General features: G+C 41.3%; 1 protein-coding gene across 1 annotated transcript in view; it reads right to left on the reverse strand.

Moving 5' to 3' along the window:
* MMP14 (matrix metallopeptidase 14) overlaps positions 1 to 18206 on the reverse strand; it is a gene marked incomplete at both ends in the record, with an annotated part of 29446 nt that overhangs the window by 319 nt on the left and 10921 nt on the right. The window contains 7 exons of the mRNA XM_083882169.1: positions 2069 to 2181; positions 3957 to 4107; positions 11084 to 11222; positions 13611 to 13684; positions 14896 to 15057; positions 16353 to 16663; positions 17756 to 17878. Of these exons, the coding sequence (XP_083738295.1) occupies positions 2069 to 2181; positions 3957 to 4107; positions 11084 to 11222; positions 13611 to 13684; positions 14896 to 15057; positions 16353 to 16663; positions 17756 to 17878 (1073 nt within the window). The remainder of the gene's footprint in view (positions 1 to 2068; positions 2182 to 3956; positions 4108 to 11083; positions 11223 to 13610; positions 13685 to 14895; positions 15058 to 16352; positions 16664 to 17755; positions 17879 to 18206) is intronic.

The raw sequence follows: 18206 nt of genomic DNA on the forward strand, positions 1-18206 counted from the left end.
AGGGTTAATGCTGGGTTATACTGGTTTATACTGGGATGGACTGGGAGGGGACTGGGAGGGACTGGGAGGGACTGGGATCATACTGGGAGTTACTGGGATGGGATTTGGAGTTACTGGGATGGACTGGGACAGACTGGGAGGGGACTGGGAGGGACTGGGATGGACTGGGATGGACTGGGAGGGGATTGGGTTATACTGGGTTATACTGGGTTATACTGGTTTGTACTGGGTTATACTGGGGCACAGGTGAGAGCGGTAGAAATAGGTGTGGGCCTGGGGAGGAAAGGGTTAATGGTTATACTGGTTATACTGGGAGGGACTGGGATAAACTGGGAGGGGATTGGGAGGTGACTGGGTTATACTGGGATTGACTGGGAGGGACTGGGAGGGGGTTTGGGGGTTACTGGTTTATACTGGTTTGGACTGGGAGGGACTGGGATACACTGGGTTATACTGGGATTGACTGGGAGGGGACTGAGATCAAACTGGGAGTTACTGGGATGGGATTTGGGGTTACTGGGATATACTGGGATCAAACTGGGAGGGGATTGGGTTATACTGGGATATACTGGGTTATACTGGGGCACAGGTGGGAGCGGCAGAAATAGGTGTGGGCTGGGGAGGAAAGGGTTAATGTTATACTGGTTATACTGGGAGGGACTGGAATAAACTGGGAGGGGATTGGGAGGTGACTGGGTTATACTGGTTTGTACTGGAAGGGACTGGGATCATACTGGGAGTTACTGGGATGGGATTTGGGGTTACTGGAATGGACTGGGAGGGACTGGGAGGGGGTTTGGGGGTTACTGGTTTATACTGGTTTGGACTGGGAGGGACTGGGATACACTGGGTTATACTGGGATTGACTGGGAGGGACTGGGATCAAACTGGGAGTTACTGGGATGGGATTTGGAGTTACTGGGATATACTGGGATCAAACTGGGAGGGGATTGGGTTATACTGGGTTATACTGGGTTATACTGGGGCACAAGTGGGAGTGGTAGAAATAGATGTGGGCTGGGGAGGAAAGGGTTAATGTTATACTGGTTATACTGGGATATACTGGAAGGGGATTGGGAGGTGACTGGGTTATACTGGTTTGTACTGGAAGGGACTGGGATGGACTGGGAGGGACTGGGAGGGGTTTAGACCTTACTGGGATGAACTGGGAGTTACTGGTTCTTACTGGTTTGGGGTTTGGGGGTTACTGGTTTATACTGGTTTGGGGTTCAGGGTGACTGGGACCAACTGGGATGAACTGGGAGTTACTGGGAAGGAACTGGGATGGACTGGGAGGGAACTGGGATTAACTGGGAGAGACTGGGAGTTACTGGTTCTTACTGGGATGGGAGTTTGGGGTTACTGGTTTATACTGGTCGGGGGTTACTGGGAGGGACTGGGAGGGGGTTTAGGCCTTGCTGGGATGAACTGGGAGTTACTGGTTTATACTGGGAGGAGATTTGGGGGTTACTGGGACAAACTGGGCTGAACTGGGAGGGACTGGGAGGGACTGGGAGTTACTGGTTTATACTGGGGTGGAGTTTGGGGTTACTGGGATGAACTGGGAGGGAACTGGGATGAACTGGAATGAACTGGGAGTTACTGGGATGGGATTTGGGGGTTACTGGTTTATACTGGGATGAACTGGGATGGGGTTTGGGGGTTACTGGGATGAACTGGGACAAACTGGGATGAACTGGGATGGACTGGGATGAACTGGGAGGGGTTTAGGCCTTACTGGGATGAACTGGGAGTTACTGGTTTATACTGGGAGGGGCTTTGGGGGTTACTGGGACAAACTGGGCTGAACTGGGAGGGCCTTTGTGCTCACTGGTCTATACTGGTCTATACTGGTTTATACTGGTCTATACTGGTTTATACTGGGGGCGTGTCCTCCCTTTGGCCCCGCCCCCAACCCCAGAGACAGCGCCCCCTACCGGCCGCCCCCATTTTTCCTTTATTTTTGTGATTTTTTAATGGAAATTTCGGGATTTTTTTTGGAATTTTCGGGATTTTTTTGGAATTTGGGGGATTTGGGAATTTTGGGGGTTTTTGGGGGGTCTCTCACCCTCATCGGGGCCCATGAAGGCGCCGCGGGGGCCCGGGGGGACCCCCCAGACCTCGATGCTCTTGGGGTACTCGGGGTCCACGGCCCCCAGCGCCTCGTTGAAACGGTAATACCTGAGGAAATTGGGAAAATTTGGGGAAAATTTGGGAGATTTGGGGGCCAAAAAAAGTCCCAAAAAAGCCCAAAAAGGTCCCAAAAATTAGAGCCCCCAGAAAGGTCCTGAAAGATGCATAAAAATGACAGAAAAAATCCAGAAAAAAAAAAAAAAATCCCAGAAAATTCCCAGAAATTCCCAGAAAGTTCCAGAAGATCCCAAAAAGTCGCAGAAGGTTCCAGAAGGTCCTGGAAGGTTCAGAAAGAGCCCAAAAGAGCCCAGAAAGGTCCTAAAAAGTCCAGAAAGGTCCTGAAAGATGCATAGAAATCCAGAAAAAAAGCAGAAAAAAATCCGGAAAAAAATCCAGAAAAAAATCCCAGAAATTCCCAGAAAGTTCCAGAAGGTTCAGGAAGGTCCTGGAAGGTGCATAAAGATCCCAAAAGAGCCCAGAAAGGTCCTGAAAGGTGCAGAATGTTCCCAAAAGAGTTCAGAAAGGTCCTGAAAGATACATAGAAATTCCAGAAAAAATCCCAGAAAAAAATCCAGAAAAATCCCAGAAATTCCCAGAAAGTTCCAGAAGGTCCCAGAAGGTCCCAGAAGGTTCAGGAAGGTCCTGGAAGGTTCAGAAAGAGCCCAAAAGAGCCCAGAAAGGTCCTGGAAGGTCCCAAAATAGCCCAGAAAGGTCCTGGAAGATGCATAAAAATCCCAGAAAAAAATCCAGAAAAATTCGGAAAAATCCCCAGAAGGTCCTGAAAGGTGGAGAAAGGTCCCAGAAGGTCCAGGAAGGTCCTGGAAGGTCCAGGAAGATCCTGAAAGGGGCAGAATGTTTCCAAAAGGGCCCAGAAAGGTCCTGAAAGATGCATAAAAATCCAGAAAAAAAATCCGGAAAAATTCGGGAAAATTCCCAGAAATTCCCAGAAAGTTCCAGAAAGTCCCAGAAAGGTCCAGGAAGGTCCTGGAAGGTTCAGAAAGTGCCCAAAAGAGCCCAGAGAAGTCCCAAGAAGGTCCTGAAAGATGCATAAAAATCCAGAAAAAAACTCAGAAAAATCCCGAAAAAATCCAGAAAAAAATCCCAGAAATTCCCAGAAATTCCCAGAAAGTTCCAGAAGGTCCCAGAAGGTCCAGGCAGGTCCTGGAAGGTTCAGAAAGGTCTTGAAAGGTCCCAAAAGAGCCCAGAAAGGTCCCAAAAAGGTCCTGAAAGATGCATATGAAACCCTGAAAAAAGACAGAAAAAAACCCAGAAAAATCCAGAAAAATCTCAGAAATTCCCAGAAAGTCCCAGAAAGTCCTGGAAGGTTCTAGAAGGTCCTGGAAGGTACAGAAAGATCCCAAAAATAGCCTAGAAAGGTCCTAAAAAGTCCAGAAAGGTCCTGGAAGATGCATAAAAATCACAGAAAAAATCCAGAAAAATCCAGAAAAATCCCAGCAACTCCCAGAAAGTCCCAGAAAGTTCCAGAAGGTCCCGAAAGATCCCAGAAGATCCTGGAAGGTGCGTAAAGATCTTAAAAGAGCCCAGAAAGGTCCCAAAAAGGTCCTGAAAGATGCATAAAAATGACAGAAAAAATTCCAGAAAAATCCCAGAAATTCCCAGAAAGTTCCAGAAGGTCCCAGAAGGACCCAGGCAGGTCCTGGAAGGTGCATAAAGATCCCAAAAGAGCCCAGAAAGGTCCTGAAAGATGCATAGAAATTCAATAAAAAATCCCAGAAAAATCTAGAAAAATCCCAGAAATTCCCAGAAAGTTCCAGAAGGTCCCAGAAGGTTCCAGGAAGGTCCTGGCAGGTGCGTAAACCCACTTGTCCCCCCGGAAGAGGTAGGTGTGGCCGCTGGGCAGCCAGAGCAGCGCCGCGTCCAGTCGGTCACCGGGGACGCCCCGGCCCAGCTCGGCCAAAGGCCGCGGGTACCCCGGGGCCAGGAGCCCCTCCTCGAACACCCAGTGCCGGGAGCCTAAGGGGGAGAAAAAGTGCAGAATTAGGGAAAAAATTAAAAAAAAAATTGGCCCAAATTCAGCTAAAATTCACCTAAAATTGGCAAAAAAATCCACCCCAAAAATCACTCAAAATGGGCCAAAATTCAGCCCAAGATTTGCCCAAAATTGCTCAAGATTAAAGCTGAAATTCACCCAAAATCACCCAAAATTCACCCCAAGATTTGCCTAAAAGTGGCCAAAATTAAATCCTAAATTTGCCCCAAAATTGGTCAAAATTCACCCCAAGATTTGCCCAAAATTAGCCCCAAAATGATCCAAAAATTAACCCTGAAAATTCACCCAAAATTCACCCAAAAAATCCAACTCAAAAATCACCCAAAATTACAAAAAAAAATTCAAGTCAAAATTCACCCAAAATCATCCAAAAATCCCCCCCAAAATCCCCCTCCTGGAACACCCAGTGCCGGGAGCCTGGAATGAGGGAAAAGGGGGAAAAATTAAAAAAAAAATTGGGTTTTGGGGGGGTTGAGATGGAGGAAAAAAAATGGGGGAAATTGGGGAAAATTCACCCCAAAATTCACCCCAAAATTCACTTAAAATCACCCAAAATGGCCCAAAAATCCAACTCAAAATTCACCCAAAATCAGCCAAAATTCACCCCAAGATTTGCCCAAAATTGCCCGAAATTGATGGCGAAATTCACCCGAAATCAGCCAAAAATCTGCCCCAAAATTGGCCCAAAATGACCCAAAATTCACCCCAAGATTTGTCTAAAAATCACTAAAAAATAACTCAGAAATCTGTCCCAAAATTGGGCAAATTTTCACCCCAAGATTTGTCTAAAATTGCCCAAAAATAACCCTGAAATTCACCCAAAATCGCCCAAAAATCCAACTCAAAATTCACCCAAAATCAGCCAAAAATCTGCCCCAAAATTCACCCAAAATGACCCAAAAAATCCAACCCAATTTCACCCCAAATGACCCAAAAAATCCCACTCAAAATTCACCCAAAATCAGCCAAAATTCACCCCAAGATTTGTCTAAAATTGCCCCAAATTAACTCTAAAATTTGCCCCAAAATCAGCCAAAATTCAGCCCAAGATTTGTCTAAAAATGCCCCAAAATGATCCAAAAATTAACCCTGAAATTTACCCAAAATCATCAAAAAAATCCCCCCCCAAAATCCCCCCCGGGGCCAGGAGCCCCTCCTGGAACACCCAGTGCCGGGAGCCTGGAACGGGAGAAAATGGGGAAAATTAAAAAAAAATTGGCCCAAATTCAGCTAAAATTCACCTAAAATTGGCAAAAAAAATCCGCCCCAAAAATCACTCAAAATGGGCCAAAATTCACCCCAAGATTTGCCCAAAATTGCTCAAAATTAAAGCTGAAATTCACACAAAATCACCCAAAATTCATCCCAAGATTTGTCTAAAAGGGGCCAAAATTAAATCCTAAATTTGCCCCAAAATTGGTCAAAATTCACCCCAAGATTTGCCCAAAATTAGCCCCAAAATGATCCAAAAATTAACCCTGAAAATTCACCCAAAATTCACCCAAAAAAATCCAACTCAAAAATCACCCAAAAATTACAAAAAAATTCAAGTCAAAATTCACCCAAAATCAGCCAAAATTCACCCCAAGATTTGCCCAAAATTGCCCGAAATTGATGGCGAAATTCACCCAAAATCAGCCAAAAATCTGCCCAAAATTCACCCAAAATGGCCCAAAATTCACCCCAAGATTTGTCTAAAAATCACTAAAAAATAACTCAGAAATTTGTCCCAAAATTGGGCAAATTTTCACCCCAAGATTTGTCTAAAATTGCCCAAAAAAACCCTGAAATTCACCCAAAATCGCCCAAAAATCCAACTCAAAATTCACCCCAAAGTCACCCAAAATTAATGTCAAAATTCACCCAAAATTGCCAAAAATCCAACTCAAAATTCACCCAAAATCTGCCAAAATTCACCCCAAGATTTGCCCAAAATTGTCCCAAATTGATGCCAAAATTCACCCAAAATCAACAAAAAAAAAAATCTGCCCCAAAATTGGCCCAAAATCACCCAAAAAATCCAACTCAAAATTCACTCAAAGACACCCAAATTTCACCCCAAAATTCACCCCAAGATTTGACCAAAATCACCCAAAATTAACAATGAAATTCATCCAAAATCAGCCAAAAAATCCGCCCCAAAATTGGCAAAAATTCACCCCAAAATTGCCCCAAAATTCACCCCAAGATTTGCCAAAAATTGCCCAAAATTAACCCTGAAATTCACCCAAAGTCGTCGAAAAAATCGGCCCCAAAATCGGCCAAAATCACCCAAAATTCGCCCCAAGATTTGTCCAAAATCACCCAAAATTGATCCAAAAATTAACCCTGAAATTCACCCAAAATCACCAAAAAATCCAACTCAAAATTCACCCAAAATCATCAAAAAATTCACCAAAAAATTCACACGAAATCGCCCAAATTCACCCCAAGATTTGTCTAAAAATGGCCAAAATTAACCCTGAAATTCATCCAAAATTCACCCAAAAAAAATCCAATTAAATCCCAAAAAATCCCCAAAAATCCCAAAAAAATCCTCATAAAATCCCCCAAAAAATCCCAAAAAAAATCCCCAAATTCCCCCCAAAATCCCAAAACCCTGCAATTAAATCCCAAAAAAAATCCCCAAAAAATCCCAAAAAAATCCAATTAAATCCCTCAAAAAATAAAAAAAAATCCAAAAAAAAATAAAAAAAAAATCCAAAAAAATTACCAAAAAAATCTCAATAAAATCCCAATAAAACCCCAATAAAATCCCTAAAAATCCCCAAAAAAATCCCAAAAAATCTTCAAAAAATCACCAAAAAATCCGGATAAAACCCCAATAAATTCCAAAAAAAATTCCCAAAAATCCCAAAAAAATTCCTCAAAAAATCCCAATAAATCCCAATAAATCCCAAAAAAAAAATCTGAAAAAAATCCCTAAAAAATAAAAAAAAAATTCCCCAAAAAATTCCCAAAAAAATCCCACTTAAATCCCAAAAAAAATCCCTAAAAATCCAAAAAAATCCCAAAAAATTTTGAAAAAATCCCTTAAAAATTTTCAAAAAAAATCCCAAAAAATCCCAAAAAAATCCCCAAAAATCCCAATAAATTCCCAAAAAAAATCCCCCCAAAAAATAAAAAAAAAATTTCCTAAAATATCCCAAAAAAATACTTAAAAAATTCGCATTAAAAAAAAAAAAATCTGAAAAAAATCCCAAAAAAATCCCCCAAAAATCCCTTAAAATTTTCAAAAAAAACCCAAAAAAATCCCAATAAATCCCCCCCAAAAATTCCAATAAATCCCCAATAAAACCCCCAAAATTTCCCAATAAAATCTCAAAAATTCCCTAAAAAATCCAATTAAATCCCAAAAAAATCCCTTAAAATTTTCAAAAAAAAAAATCCCAAAAAATCCCAATAAAGTCCCTAAAAAATCCCCCCAAAAAATCCCAATAAATTCCAAAAAAATCCCCCCAAAAATCCCCCCAAAAATCCAAATTAAATCCCTCCAAAAAATACCCAAAAAAACAGCAAAAAAATCCCCCCAAAAATCCCCAAAAAAATCCCAAAAAATCACCAAAAAAAATCCCAAAAAAATCCCAAAAAATCCCCATAAAATCCCCCAAAAGAACCCAATTAAATCTCAAAAAAATCCTATTAATTCCAAATTAAATCCCAATTAAATCCCCAAAAATCCCAATAAATTCCCAAAAAAATCCCCAGAAAATTCCCAAAAAATCCTAAAAAATCCCCCAAAAAAACCCCTAAAAATCCAAAAAAATTCCTAAAAAATCCCCCCCAAAAAAACTCAAAAAAATCCCAAAAAATCCCCCAAAAAATCTGAAAAAAATCCCTAAAAAATTCCCAAAAAATCCCAATAAATTTTGAAAAAAATCCCAATAAATCCCAATAAATCCAAAAAAAACCTGAAAAAAATCCAAAAAAATCCCAATAAATCCCTAAAAAATCCCCAAAAAATCCCCAAAAAATCCCCAAAAAAATCCCCAAAAAATTCCCAAAAAAATCCCAAAAAAATCCCAAAAAAATGCTAATAAAATCCCAATAAAACCTATAAAAATTCCCAAAAAAAATCCAAAAAAATCCCAATAAATCCCAAAAAAAACTGAAAAAAAAATCCAAAAAAATCCCAATAAATCCCAGAAAAAAATCTGAAAAAAATCCCTAAAAAATCCCCAAAAAATCCCAAAAAAATCCCAATAAAATCCCAAAAAATCCCCAAAAAATCCCAATAAAATCCCAAAAAATCCCCAAAAAATCCCCAAAAAATCCCTAAAAAATCCCCAAAAAATTCCCAAAAAATCCCCAAAAAATCCCCAAAAAATCCCCAAAAAATCCCCAAAAAATTCCCAAAAAATCCCCCAAAAAATCCCAATAAAATCCCAATAAAATCCCACTAAAATTCATTATATTTTTAATTTCTTTACCCTTGAAGAAGACGAACTTGCCGTCGCTCCTCTCGTAGGCGGCGTCGACCCCACAAATCCCAATAAACCCCAAACCCCAATAAAACCCCAACAAATCCCCAACAAACCGCAATAAACCTTAATTAAACCCCAAAAAAATCCCAAAAAAATCCCCAAAAAATCCCCCCCAAAAATCCCAATAAATTCCAAAAAAAAATCCCAATAAAACCCCAATAAAATCCCTAAAAAATCCCCAAAAAATCCCAAAAAATCCCCTAAAATTCCCAATTAAATCCCAAAAAATTCAATTAAATTCCAATTAAATCCTCCCAAAAAAAATTCAAAAAAAATTTCAATTAAATAAAAAAAAAATCCCCAAAAAAATCCAATTAAATCCCAATTAAATAATAAAAAAAAATTTAAAAAAATTTTGAAAAAATCCCAATTAAATTCTAATTAAATCCCACTAAAATCCCATTAAAATTCACCCAAATTTTTAATTCCTCACCCTTGAAGAAGACGAACTTGCCGTCGCTCCTCTCGTAGGCGGCGTCGACCCAACAATTCCCAACAATTCCTTAAACCTTCATTTAACCCCAACAAAATCCCAAAAAAATCCCAAAAAATCACCAAAAAAAATCCCAAAAAATCACCAAAAAAAATCCCAAAAAATCCCAAAAAAAATCCCAAAAAAATCCCAATAAAATCCCAATAAAACCTATAAAAATTCCCAAAAAAAATCTCAAAAAATCCCAATAAATCCCCAAAAAAAATCTGAAAAAAATCCAAAAAAATCCCAATAAATCCCAAAAAAAATCTGAAAAAAATCCCAATAAATCCCCAAAAAAATCTGAAAAAAATCCCTAAAAAATCCCAATAAATCCCAAAAAAAATCTGAAAAAAATCCCTAAAAAATCCCAATAAATCCCAAAAAAAATCTGAAAAAAATCCAAAAAAGTCCCAATAAATCCCCAAAAAAAATCTGAAAAAAATCCAAAAAAATCCCAATAAATCCCAAAAAAAATCTGAAAAAAATCCCAATAAATCCCCAAAAAAATCTGAAAAAAATCCCTAAAAAATCCCAATAAATCCCCAAAAAAATCCCAAAAAAATCCCTAAAAAATCCCAATAAATCCCAAAAAAAATCTGAAAAAAATCCAAAAAAGTCCCAATAAATCCCCAAAAAAAATCTGAAAAAAATCCAAAAAAATCCCAATAAATCCCAAAAAAAATCTGAAAAAAATCCCTAAAAAATCCCAATAAATCCCCCAAAAAAATCTGAAAAAAATCCCAAAAAAATCCCAATAAAATCCCAATAAAACCTATAAAAATTCCCAAAAAAAATCTCAAAAAATCCCAATAAATCCCCCAAAAAAATCTGAAAAAAAATCCAAAAAAATCCCAATAAATCCCAAAAAAGATCTGAAAAAAATCTGAAAAAAATCCCCAAAAAAATCCCAAAAAAAATCCCAAAAAATCCCCAAAAAATCCCCAAAAATTTTAAAAAAAACCCCCCAAAAAATCCCAATAAAATCCCAATAAAACCTCAATAAAATCCACTAAAATTCCATATATTTTTAATTTCTCACCCTTGAAGAAGACGAATTTGCCGTCGCTCCTCTCGTAGGCGGCGTCGACCCCACAAATCCCAATAAACCCCAAAATCCCAATAAAACCCCAACAAATCCCCAACAAACCGCAATAAACCTTAATTAAACCCCAAAAAAATCCCAAAAAAATCCCCAAAAAATCCCCCCCAAAAATCCCAATAAATTCCAAAAAAAAATCCCAATAAAACCCCAATAAAATCCCTAAAAAATCCCCAAAAAATCCCAAAAAATCCCCTAAAATTCCCAATTAAATCCCAAAAAATTCAATTAAATTCCAATTAAATCCTCCCAAAAAAATTTCAAAAAAAATTTCAATTAAATTAAAAAAAAAAATCCCCAAAAAAATCCAATTAAATCCCAATTAAATAATAAAAAAAAATTTAAAAAAATTTTGAAAAAATCCCAATTAAATTCTAATTAAATCCCACTAAAATCCCATTAAAATTCACCCAAATTTTTAATTTCTCACCCTTGAAGAAGACGAACTTGCCGTCGCTCCTCTCGTAGGCGGCGTCGACCCAACAATTCCCAACAATTCCTTAAACCTTCATTTAACCCCAACAAAATCCCAAAAAAATCCCAAAAAATCACCAAAAAAAATCCCAAAAAATCTGAAAAAAATCCCCAAGAAATACCTAAAAAATTCCCATAAAATAAATTTAAAAAAATCTGAAAAAAAATCTCTTAAAAAATCACCAAAAAAATCACCAAAAAAATCCCCAAAAAATCCCCCCAAAAAATCCCAATAAAATCCCAAAAAAATCCCAAAAAATCCCAATAAATTCCCAAAAAAAAATCCCTAAAAAATTTTAAAAATTCTCCAAAAAATCCCTAAAAAATTCCCAAAAAAATCCCAAAAAAATCCCAATAAAATCCCAATTAAAAGCCTTATAAAATTCATTATATTTTCAATTTCTCACCCTTGAAGAAGACGAATTTCCCATCGCTCCTCTCGTAGGCGGCGTCGATGCTCGGGGGGAGCCCCGGCCAGAAGTGGCCGATGGGGAGGGGGTACCCCGGCATCACCCGGCCCCCCCGCAGCCGCCAGAACCAGCGCTCCTGGCACAGGGGAAAATAAAATTAATTTATGGGAAAATGGTGGGAAAAAAATCCGAGGGTAAACGGTGAAAAAACGGCGAAAAAATTACGAAAAACGGTGAAAAAACGGCGAAAAAATGACAAAAAAAGGGATAAAAAATGGCAAAAAATGGGGGAAAAATGGGGAAAAAATGGGGAAAAAATGGGAAAAATATGGAGAAAATATGGAAGAAAAATAGGGGGAAAATGGGGAAAAAATTGGGGAAAAAATTGGGGGAAAATGGGGGAAAAAATGGGAAAAATGGGGAAAAAATTGGTGAAAAAATGGGGGAAAAAATGGTGAAAAAGAGCCGCCAGAACCAGCGCTCCTGGGACGGGGAAAAATGGAATTAATTCATGGGAAATGATGGAAAAAAATTCTGGGGAAATTAGGAAAAAAAATCCGAGAAAAAACGGTGAAAAAATGACGAAAAACGGGGAAAAAACGGCGAAAAAATGACAAAAAAAGGGATAAAAAATGGCAAAAAATGGGGGAAAAATGGGGAAAATATAGAAGAAAAATAGGGGGAAAATGGGGAAAAAATGGGGAAAAAATGGGGAAAAATGGGGGGAAATTGGGGAAAAATGGGGAAAAAATGGAGAAAAAATGGGGAAAAAATGGGGAAAAAATGGAGAAAAAATGGGGAAAAATGGGCAAAAAATGGGGAAAAAATGGAGAAAAAATGGGAGAAAAATGGGGAAAAAATGGGGAAAAATGAGGGAAAAATGGGGAAAAAATGGGGAAAAAATGGGGGAAAAACGGTGAAAAAACGGTGAAAAAATGACAAAAAAAGGGATAAAAAATGGGGAAAAAATTGGGAAAAAATGGGGAAAAATGGGGAAAAATGGGGAAAAATGGGGAAAAATGGGGAAAATGGGGGGAAAAATGGGAGAAAAAATGGCAGAAAAATGGGGAGAAATGGGGAAAAAATTGGGGGAAAAATGGGGAAATGGGGAAAATAATGGGAAAAAAATGGCAGAAAAATCAAAAAAAAAAAGGGGAAAAAACGGTGGAAAAAAGGGCGAAAAACGGCAAAAAGAAAGAGTGAAAAATGGGAAAAAAAATGGGGAAAAAATTGGGGGAAAATGGGGAAAAATGGGGGAAAAACGGGGAAAAAATGGTGAAAAAATGGTGGAAAACGGTGGAAAAACAGCAAAAAATGGCAAAAAGAAAGGGCGAGAAATGGGGAAAAAATGGGGAAAAAATTGGGGAAAAATGAGGAAAAAATGGAAGAAAAATGGCAAAAACCAGAGGAAAAAACGGTGGGAAAATGGTAGAAAAATGGGGGAAAATAGGCAAAAAATGGGGGGAAAAAAAGGTGAAAAAATGGCAGAAAAATGGGGAAAAATGGGGGGAAATGGAGGGAAAATGGGGAAAAATGGGGAAAAAATTGGGAGAAACGGTGAAAAAACGGTGGGAAAACGGTAAAAAGAAAGGGCGAAAAATGGGGAAAAAATGGGGGAAAAATTCTGAAAAAAATTCCCAATAATCCCAAAAAAATCGAAAAAAATTCCAAAAAAATTCCAAAAAAATTCCGAAAAAAATCGGAAAAAAATTCGAAAAAATTTCGAAAAAAAAATCCAAAAAAATTCCAAAAAAATCTCAAAAAATTCCCATTTTTTTCCCAATTTTTTCCCAATTTTTTCCAATTTTTTCCCCCAATTTCTCACCTTGAAGACGAACATCTCCCCGCGGAGCACGGCCACGGTGTCGAAGTCGCCGTCGCAGATTCGGGGCCGTAAAACATCCCCAAAAATTCCCAAAAATATTCCCCCAAAAAATTCCAAACAAATCCCAAAATAATGCACCAAAAAATAAAAAAAAAAACCCTCTGAAAAAATTCCAAGAAAAAAAAAAACATCAAAAATAATTCCAAAAAAAAAAAGAAACACCTCAAAAAACTTCCAAAAATAATTTTCAAGAAAAAATTCACAAAAACTTCAAGAAAAAAATTCCAAAAAAAATCTTAACAACTCCCAAAGATTACCAAAAAAATTCCCAAAAATTAAAAAAAAAAAAATCCAAAAGAATTCCCCCCAAAAATAAAAAGAAATCGAAAAAAAAAAAATTTAAAAATCCCGAAAAATAAAAAAACCTTCAAAAAAAAATCCAAAAAAAATTTTTTAAAAGCCAAAAATAATCCCCCAAAAAATTTAAAAAAAAAAAAATTGTAAAAAATTAAAGAAAAATCGAAAAGAAATCCAAAAAAATTCAAAAAAAAATCCAAAAAAATTAAAAAAAAAAGCCAAAAAAAATCGAAAAAAAAATGAAAAAAAATCCAAAAAATTCCAAAAAAAATCTCAAAAAATTCCCAATTTTTTCCCAATTTTTTCCCAATTTTTTCCCAATTTTTCCCCCAAATTTCTCACCTTGAAGACGAACATTTCCCCCCTGAGCACGGCCACGGTGTCGAAGTCGCCGTCGCAGATTCGGGGCCCGTAGGGGGGTCCAGGGGGGGGGAGGGGCGGCGACCCCGGGGTGGGGGAGGGGCGGGGGGAGCCCGACGTGGAGCCTGGGGGGGAAAAATAAAAATAAAATTAAAATTTGGGGGGAAATTTGGGGGGTTTGGGGAAATTTGGGGGAAATTTTGGTCCAATTTTCGTCTAATTTTTGGCCAATTTTAGACATTTTTAGTCCAATTTTTGGCCAATTTTATGGCAATTTTAAGTCAATTTTGGTCCAATTTTTGCCCAATTTTTAGTCCAATTTTTATCCAATTTTGGTCCAATTTTGGTCCAATTTTTGGCCAATTTTTAATCCAATTTTAGGCCAATTTTAGGCCAATTTTGGTCCAATTTTTAGTCCAATTTTTGGTCCAATTTTTGGCCAACTTTGGTTCAATTTTAGTCCAATTTTTGGCCAATTTTTGGTCAAATTTTTGGCCAATTTTTGTCCCATTTTTAGTCCAATTTTTGTCCAATTTTTGTCCAATTTTAGTCCAATTTTTGGTCCAATTTTTGGTCCAATTTTTGGTCCAATTTTAGTCCAATTTTTAGTCCAATTTTTGTCCAATTTTAGTCCAATTTTTGGTCCAATTTTTTGGCCAATTTTTGGGCAATTTTGCTCCAATTTTAGATCAATTTTTGGCCAATTTTAGTCCAATTTTAGTCCAATTTTAGTCCAATTTTTGGTCCAATTTTTGGCCAATTTTAGTCCAATTTTTGTCCAATTTTTGTCCAATTTTGGTCCAATTTTTGGTCCAATTTTTTTCTAATTTTTGGTCCAATTTTTGGCCAATTTTGATCCAATTTTTGGCCAATTTTGAGTCAATTTTGGGGCAATTTTTGGCCAATTTTAAACAATTTTATTCCCATTTTTTTGCCAATTTTTGGTCCAATTTTTTGCCAATTTTTAATCCAATTTTGCCCCAATTTTGCTTCAAGTTTTGGCCAATTTTTGGCCAATTTTATGGCAATTTTGGGGGCGATTTTGGTCCATTTTTTTAACCAATTTTACGGCAATTTTGCTCCAATTTTTCTCCAAATTTTCCCCAATTTTACCTCAATTTTCCTCCAATTTCCACCACAATTTCCCCCAATCCCCCCAAAACCCCCCAAAACCCCCTCAAAACCCCCAAAACCCCCCAAAACCCCCAAAACTCCCCCAAAACCCCCCAAAACCCCCCAAAATCCCCCAAATTTCCGCAATCCCCACCGTAGAGCTGCTGGATGCCGCGGCGGTCGTCGTCGGGCAGCTGGAAGGCCTCGGTGTCCATCCATTGGTAGAAGGGCGCCATGATGGCCGACGGGTCGCTGGAATGTTCCAGCCCCAGGGCGTGGCCCAGCTCGTGAACCGCCACCAGAAACAGGTCGTTACCTGACGGGAGAAAGGTCCTGGAAGGTCACACGGGGGGCTGGGAGGGGCTGGGAGGGGTTGGGAGGTCATGGAAGGTGATGGAAGGTCATGGAAGGTCATGGAAGATCAATGGAGAAACTTTGAGGTCATGGAAGGTCAAGGTTGGGTCATGGAAGGTCATAGAAGATGATGGAAGGTGATGGAAGGTCATGGAAGGTCATGGAAGGTCAATGGAGACCCTTCATGGTCAATGTTGGGTTGTGGAAGGTCATGGAAGGTCATGGAAGATGATGGAAAGTCATGGAAGGTCATAGAAGGTCATGGAAGGTCAAGGTTGGGTCATGGAAGGTGATGGAAAGTCATGGAGGGTCATGGAACGTGATGGAAGGTTGTGGAAGGTGATGGAAGGTCATGGAAGGTTGTGGATGGTCATGGAAGGTCAATGGAGACCCTTTGAGGTCACGGGAGGTCATGGGAGGTCAAGGAAGGTCATGGGAGGTTGTGGAAGGCGATGGAAGGTCAAGGTTGGGTCATGGAAGGTGATGGAAGGTTGTGGAAGGTCATGGAAGGTCAATGGAGACCCTTTGAGGTCACGGGAGGTCATGGAAGGTCATGGAAGGTCATGGAAGGTCATGGAAGGTTGTGGAAGGTGATGGAAGGTCATGGAAGGTCATGGAAGGTCATGGAAGGTCATGGAAGGTCATGGAAGGTCATGGAAGGTTGTGGAAGGTGATGGAAGGTCATGGAAGGTCATGGAAGGTCATGGAAGGTGATGGAAGGTCATGGAAGGTCAAGGAAGGTCAATGGAGACCCTTTGAGGTCATGGGAGGTCATGGAAGGTCATGGAAAGTAATGGATTGTCATGGAAGGTGATGGAAGGTTGTGGAAGGTGATGGAAGGTCATAGAAGGTCATGGAAGGTCATGGAAGGTCAATGGAGACCCTTTGAGGTCATGGAAGGTCATAGAAGGTCATGGAAGGTCATAAAAGGTCATAAAAGGTGATGGAAGGTCATGGAAGGTCATGGAAGGTCATGGATGGTCATGGATGGTCATGGAAGGTTATGGAAGGTCATGGAAAGTCAATGGAGACCCTTTGAGGTCCTGGCAGCTCTAAACCCAACTACCATCCAAAAACAAGGTTCTAGCAGCTTCAAACTCATCCAAAATGACCAGAACCGGGTCCTGACAGATACAAACCCATCCTGAACTCACAAAAATCAGGTCCTGGCAGCTCTAAACCCCATTTTAACTCCAAAAACCGGGTCCTGGAAGCTCAAATCCCAATCCTGACCCCCCCCAGGTCCTGCCAGCTCACCGCTGAGGTCGTCCCCGCGGTGCGTCCAGGGCTCGGCGCCGTCGAAGTGCGTGTCCCCACCGATGTGGGGCCCGGGGAAGTAGGCGTGGGCCAGGAACCCGCCGGGGCCGTCGAAGGGCGAGGCGTCGCCGTGGAAGCCCTCGGCAAACAGGACCATGATGTCGGCGCCGGGCGCGGCCCCCGAGCGGATCTCGGCGTACGGCACCTCGCGGAAGCGCAGGGCGGGCGCGGCCGACGCCCACACGGCGAAGGCGCGGCGGATGGCGGCCAGCGTGGCCGCCTGGCCCACCTTGGGGGTGTAGTTCTGGACGCTGCGGGGACAGGTGTGCACAGGTGAGGCTCAGGTGTGTCACAGGTGTGTCACAGGTAACCCCAGGTAACCTCCAGGTGTGTCATTATAACCCCCAGGTGTGTCCCAGGTATCCCCAGGTGTGTCATTATAACCCCCAGGTGTGTCCCAGGTATCCCCAGGTGTGCCACTATAACCCCCAGGTGTGTCCTCAGGTTGTCACTGTAACCACCAGGTAACCCCCATGTGGTCACAGGTAACTCCAGGTGTCCCCAGGTGTGTCATTATAACCCCCAGTTGTGCCCAGGTAACCCTCATGTGGTCACACATAACCCCAGGTATGTCACAGGTAACCCCAGGTAACTCTCAGGTGTGTCACTGTAACCCCAGGTGTGTCCCCAGGTGTGTCCCAAGTGTGTCACTGTAACCCCCAGGTGGGTCCAGGTGTGTCCCAGGTAACCCCAGGTATCCCCAGGTGTGTCCCAGTAATCCCCAGGTAACCCTCATGTAGTTACACATAACCCCAGGTGTGTCACTATAATCCCCAGGTGTGTCCCCAGGTGTGTCCCAGGTGGCCACGCCCACACGGCGAAGGCGCGGCGGATGGCGGCAGCGTGGCCGCCTGGCCCACCTTGGGGGTGTAGTTCTGGACGCTGGGAGGGCGACAGGTAACATTCAGGTGTGTCCAGGTAATCCCCAGGTATCCCCAGGTGTGTCACTGTAACCCCCAGGTGTGTCCCAGGTAACCCCAAGTGTGGCACTGTAATCCCCAGGTGTGTCCCCAGGTGTGTCCCAGGTGTCCCCAGGTGTCCCCTCACCTGTCCCAGGTGTGTCACCTGTCCCCAGGTGTCCCCAAGTGTGTCCCAGGCGTCTCCAGGTGTCCCCAGCTGTGTCCCAGGTGTCCCCAGGTGTCCCAGGTGTCCCAGGTGTGTCACCTGTCCCCAGGTGTCCCAGGTGTGTCACCTGTCCCAGGTGTCCCTCACCTGTAGGTGATCTCGGGCTGCTCCCAGCACTGCCCCAGGTGTGTTACCTGTCCCCAGGTGTGTCCCCAGGTGTCCCAGGTGTCCCCTCACCTGTCCCAGGTGTCCCCTCACCTGTCCCAGGTGTCCCTCACCTGTAGGTGATCTCGGGCTGCTCCCAGCGCTGCCCCTGGAGGGCGAAGCGGCGCCGCCTCACCTGGGCCTTCACCTGAGCCCCGAATTTATCGGGGACGCCGCACCTGGGCCGGAGCATCGCCCTGCGGGGAGAAACCAGTTCAAACCAGTGTGGACCAGTGTGGACCAGTATGGACCAGTGTGGACCAGTATGGACCAGTATGGACCAGTGTGGACCAGTATGGACCAGTGTGGACCAGTATAAACCAGTATGGACCAGTGTGGACCAGTATAAACCAGTTCAAACCAGTACAACGACCCCAAACCTAACAATGACCCCAAACCCAACGATGACCCAATAAATGGACGTTTCTGCATCTCATTGACCCCAAACCCAACGATGACCCCAAAACTCCCAATGTTGACCCCAAATTGGATCCCATTGACCCCAAACCCAAAAATGACCTAAAA

Source organism: Zosterops lateralis, assembly GCF_965231275.1.
Source record: "Zosterops lateralis genome assembly, chromosome: 38".
Lineage (NCBI taxonomy): Eukaryota > Metazoa > Chordata > Aves > Passeriformes > Zosteropidae > Zosterops > Zosterops lateralis.